The sequence below is a fragment of the Austrofundulus limnaeus genome, unplaced genomic scaffold (assembly GCF_001266775.1).
Source record: "Austrofundulus limnaeus strain Quisiro unplaced genomic scaffold, Austrofundulus_limnaeus-1.0 Scaffold60, whole genome shotgun sequence".
NCBI lineage: Eukaryota > Metazoa > Chordata > Actinopteri > Cyprinodontiformes > Rivulidae > Austrofundulus > Austrofundulus limnaeus.
The window spans coordinates 1572286-1577782 of record NW_013952462.1 but is presented as its reverse complement, the minus strand read 5'-3'; the positions used below and the strand labels follow the sequence as shown (position 1 = coordinate 1577782).

At 39.6% G+C, this 5497-nt stretch overlaps 1 protein-coding gene across 1 annotated transcript in view; it reads right to left on the bottom strand.

Annotated features, from left to right (window-relative positions):
- Positions 1-271: 271 nt before the first annotated feature.
- Positions 272-5497, bottom strand: part of myorg (myogenesis regulating glycosidase) — an 8229-nt gene continuing 3003 nt past the window's right edge. Inside the window, exons 2-3 of the mRNA XM_014009694.1 lie at positions 3990-4343; positions 272-3811 (exon numbers count right to left, since the gene is read on the bottom strand). Of these exons, the coding sequence (XP_013865148.1) occupies positions 2020-3811; positions 3990-4252 (2055 nt within the window). The 5' untranslated portion in view covers positions 4253-4343 and the 3' untranslated portion in view covers positions 272-2019. The remainder of the gene's footprint in view (positions 3812-3989; positions 4344-5497) is intronic.

Sequence of the window (5497 nt, the reverse complement as noted above, 5' to 3'; positions counted from 1 at the left end):
GAAAATTTCATGTCATTAGCACCTCTAGTAATATATTCACTGAGAAAAATGGTGACGTGTTCAATACTTATTTTACCCGCTGTATTAACATGGCAGAGTGATGTGAACTCTTCGCAGTCCCCTCCTAAACAGTAAGCACCACTATTGAGAAAAATATTACCACCACATGGCAGGAAAGGCACCAGAAATAATCATACAGAATGTACAATCTTCCTACAAAACATAACTACACAGTATCAGTGTATCCATTTACCCCCAGGATTCATTTTGCATCAGAGTTTTAATGGCGATATTCAAAACTACAAGGTGTATCAGAAAAAAATGACACTCTCAGAAAAATTGCCATAAAATTAACATAGATAATAATTTTGAAAATGTGGGCATAAATTTTGGTAGAGGGGATCATTCTGCTTCGAATGACACCAAAATCGTAGTTAATGCTTCACGCTCCAGTGAGCAGGGACAGTTGGAAATTCACAAAATTCATGTCCTTTGCGCAAGGAAATGTGAGGGTTAAAATACAATCTGTCACATAAAATTAAAAGGTTAGATGGTGTTTTACARGCATGCCAAGGTGTTTTTAAAACWATTAACCCTTTCATGTCCTAACGTCGAAACTAAAATATCTAATTTTTGAGTGGATCATAACCAAGGGTTAACAAATACGTGAAGTGGCCGTGGACAAGTCAATCCATCCAACTAACATTACATGTAATGTACTGTACATATACATGTATTCAGTGGGTATTACTTGTAATTATTCCATAACCTGGTACAAGATCATGTGATCGTGTGGTCATTTCTTTCATTAAAACAACATGATCATAAACATCACCTTATCTTATGCAGACAATTGCATAATTCCTGGACATAAAACCTGTCAGCACCTGTGCAGTTGTCTCTCTTCCTGCCTTAGCCTGTGTGGTGTAAAATGGCCTGACCACAGTTCACRGCTCAGCAGAGGTCTTTCCTGGTTACTGAATACCTCCAAAAGAAAAGTGTTCACACTGTCCTTGGGTGGTTCCAACATGAGTTTCCAAATGTTAGGGTTCTCATGCTTCTCCAGCATGTTGCTCTTCGAAGAGGGTTCTGACTGCTTCAATGTTGGCTGGTGTGCGTTGGGCCCTTTGTTGGCCGGACCACCCCTTGTTGAGATTGTGGCTGGTCCCAGAAGCACGGTACTTGTTAATGTTGCGGAAGACAGTGAGACGGTTTGGAACAATTGTTGCAATTGTCTGCATAAGATAAGGTGATGTTTGTGATCATGTTGTTTTAATGAAAGAAAATGACCACACAATCACATGATCTTGTTCCAGGTTATGGAATAATTACCTGTAATACCCATTGAATATATATACATGTACAGTACATTACACGTAATGTTAGTTGGCTGGATTGACTTGTCCACGGCCACTTCACATGCGTTTGTTAACACTTGGTTATGATCCACTCAAAAATTTGATATTTTTGTTTCGACGTTAGGACATGAAAGGGTTAATTATTTTAAAAACGTTTTGGCATGCGTGTAAAACACCATCTAAACTCTTAATTTTGTGAGAGATTGCATTTTAACCCTCACATTTCCTTGCGCAAAGGACATGAATTTTGTGAATTTCCAACTGTCCCTGCTCACTGGAGCGTGAAGCATTAACTAAGATTTTTMTGTCATTCAAAGCAGAARGATCCCCTCTACCAAAGGTTARGCCCACGTTTTCAAAATTATAATCTARGTTAATTTTATGGCAATTTTTCTGAGAGTATAATTTCCTCTGATACACCCTGTATAGTGTTATTTTTTCATAGCCTGATATCAAGTTAGACTACCCAATCCTGACCCCAGCGTCTGTCACATTCGTTAGTTTGACTTGCATAAAAAGAAAAATTAAGGCAACTTGTTGAACATCTGTGCAATGCAATGCAGTGGTTACATTTTAATCCATCAAAAGTCCTTTTCAAAGACCATGGGAATTGTACATTTTTCAAACAAGGTCTTCCGTCAACCAATAATCTGAGCTTTTTTTATTCCCATAAAAAGAAGGCGATTTCATCAAGGTCAACAGGATAATCTGTGAGGTGAAGGGGTTCTTTGATGTCATATCTCTCCCCCTTGTAGCTCAACCAGTGGCCAGCTGGGAGATAGATGTCACGCTCCTGCTTCCCAGGCTCTAACACTGGAGCTACCATGAGGTCATCCCCAATCAGGAARTGTGAGTCAATTTTATAAGCTGTCTCATCACCTGTAGCAATCCACCACAGGGGACGTATGATTGGGTCCCCGGTGTTTAGAACTTCGCTTGCAAGCTCAAGAACGCGTGGTGCAACAATACTTTCATGGATGGCTGTGTACTTCCGAGCGATTTCAACCACCTCGTTGTCGTATTCCCACGGCGGAATAGAAAACTGCATGGAAGGCATGAAGGCTGAGAGCTCCAACCAGCGGATGTAAAGTTCTCGATCTGGTATCACCCGATCTCCCTCTGTGCGGTTCAGATAGGCGTTTCCGCCAATCATGTCTGGTTGAATGAACTGATAGCCAAGAATGCTGATGGTGAGTACTGTGGGAATAAGAGATTTAAGGCCTAACTCATAGCCCCACACAGAATCTCTATCAATAGGTCTGAAGAAGCAAGATATATTCTGGGACTGGTATCCACTGCGCAGCTCAGCTCGATCGTTGTAGTGAATAGCCATTTCTGTGTAACGTCTTGTGAAAAAACTTGGGTCACGAATTGGGTTCTTAGTGCTAAACTTCCACGGTAAGTAATTTGTCTCTCCCGCTTCAAATTTAAAAGAGGACACCCCGTACTTTGAACGTAGTGAACGCAGATGGGAGGAAAACCAATCACGGGCTTCTGGATTTGTAAAGTCCAAAATGCCACCAATGCCGTTCCACCAACGCACTAAAGCTGGTAGCTGGCCTGTAGGCTCCCGAACAAACAAACCCTTCTCTACACAAGTATGGAAGTTGTCTGACTCATAGTTAACAAATGGATGAACCCAGAGAGAAACCAGYAATCCATCAGATTTGAGTTTCTGAAACATGGCAGAGGCATTAGGGAACTTCACTGGGTCAAACTCAAAATCTCCGTAGCGTTTTGTGTAGCGGTCATCTAGTTCAAGATGGCTACAGTTAAAGTTATGTTTTTCAATATTGGCAGCAAATGACAAAAGTTTTTCTTGGTCGATATCTTGCTTGTATAAAGCCCAAGTAGACCAAATAGGATGCTTAAACATGACTTCGGCAGGTACTTTGTAAGGTTTGTTGAAGTATCTGCGGACCATGTACTTATGTATGGATGTCACATCGGAGCCTACGCAGACTCTGTAGCTGAGTTCAGCACATGGTGCCTCCCCTGGGTTTGGCCTGAAGGGACTATCGTTGTATCGAGCCTGGAAGTACATGGTTTTCTCAGTGTCATTCCAGCCAAGGTGGAAAGGCACAGAATTGTTTATCTTGATGGCAGTGGCATTGGATGAGAGCCAGTAACTCTCCAAAATTCCACCAAATTCATTCCGGTTTGAGTAGATGTCACTTGTAACAAACGGTTTGGGAGCRTGTTGGCCAAAAAAAGAAATAGGCCAATGCTGAATTGCTGATATAGCACCTCCATACCAATGTGCAAACTTGTAAGTCATGGCATGCATAACAGGAATGTCAGGAACCAGTTCCTCCCAACGCACTCTGTAGCACTGCACGGTGTCCTTGGGTCGAACAGTCTTGATAAAAAATTTTAGTTTTCTGTCAGTTGTGCGTTCACAACGWATAATCTCCCCTTCTTTAAAGCAGGAGTCTAAATCAAGGGTCCCCGATCTGTAAAAATTTAAAAATTAGTTTTGCATTTTTTTACGCAAACATTGCATTTTTATGAAACATCCAAAAGTGTTCAAAATATGTTTATATTAAAATGCATATATGATTACATTCTTCAATAATTTATCAATTTGTCAATAGCCTAGAACAGCTCCAACATTATCTGAAAAACACCAACCTGAAGTCCATCCTGAAAACAATCGACCCTCCCTGGTTGCGTATAATGTAGCCATCTTTATTCAAATCCAGCAACTGAGTCTTGAACAGCTCAGCTTTGCGTAGGGAGGCGATGTAGTAACACCAGGCTGTTACAGCTGCGATCACAAGGACCAGACCGATTACACCGGCTCCAACTAAGGGTCGAGAGTCCTTGGTATGTTTTTGCTTGGGGATAACATCTGTAATTGTGCCCCCCGCTCCTCCTGGCACCACTTGGTACATGGCTTGTGCTGTTCAGTGGGGAAATCRCCACACAGATCATCCAAATGTTTACCAGGGACCCTCTGGTTGGACTCTGGCCCTGTCGTCACATCTGTTTGCAGGGTGTCATACAAATAAGAACAGGAGAAATAAATCAATACTTTGGTTTTTTTACTCTATTCTTGAATGTTTCCTGTTAAAAAAGATTAAACAAAAGTTGCACAAARCACAATGTGTCCTTTTCTATACGTATTTATTATCAAGTACCCTCATCTAATGTTAATCATTAATCAGAACAAAATTACTTTAACAGAGTAATGCAGGAAAAAAAATCATCAAACAGGCTCTACGTCTTTGTTTTCCTGCCATTTGAAAACCTCCATTACATTTTAAGCACCAACTAACAGGCTTTGCATTGCTGCACAAAGTGATTTCACGGCACTTAAAGATATTAGGCTGTCAGGATGTAAACTTTAAAGATGTGTTTGAGATTTAACAAAACAAATCTGCTGCCAATTGCCCATAAAGAGAATAAGTGGATGTCCCCAGTGGTAATTTGGACACGAATTCAGCTGAAAGAAGACTAATTTGTATGGAAGGAAGACGAGACGAGCAGAAACAGGGATTTTGGCCTTAAACCTCTACGCCAAGAGGAAACGGTAAAGAATACTAAACATTGTGCTTGATTAGACTAATCTGACATAACTTATATCATTTCACTTAACTGTGACAACAAATCCAGGAAAGACAAAAAATATGTTTTTAAGCCACTTCAATAGAAAGCAGAACTGAATATTAGTTTCTTAGTTTTTTCATCATCAGCGACCATTTTTTTAAAAGAAGAAAAAGAAAGAGAAGAAAAAGGTTAAATGTAATTGAAAAAGAGGGAAAGAGAGATTAGAAGATATGTGAATATATACATCAAGAAAATTCAAGACAAAACACCCGACATCTTAGCTGCACACCTGCAGAAACAGAGATAACAAAAACACAACAACAAAAATGCATATGTATATAATGACTATATATAACCTTACTGAAAGGTATACCTATATATTAGGGCTGCACAATATTAGAAAAACCTGTGATGTGTAATATTGGTGCTAAATATTGCAATGATGATGTGATTTGCTATAAATGAACAAATACCAAATACATAATTACGTAGTTTTGATGTCTTTCTGCTCTGGATTAAGAGCAAAAAATTAAAAAAAAACGTCAAAAAAACAAAACAAAAAAATAAAGCTAATCATTTTCATTCCGAAA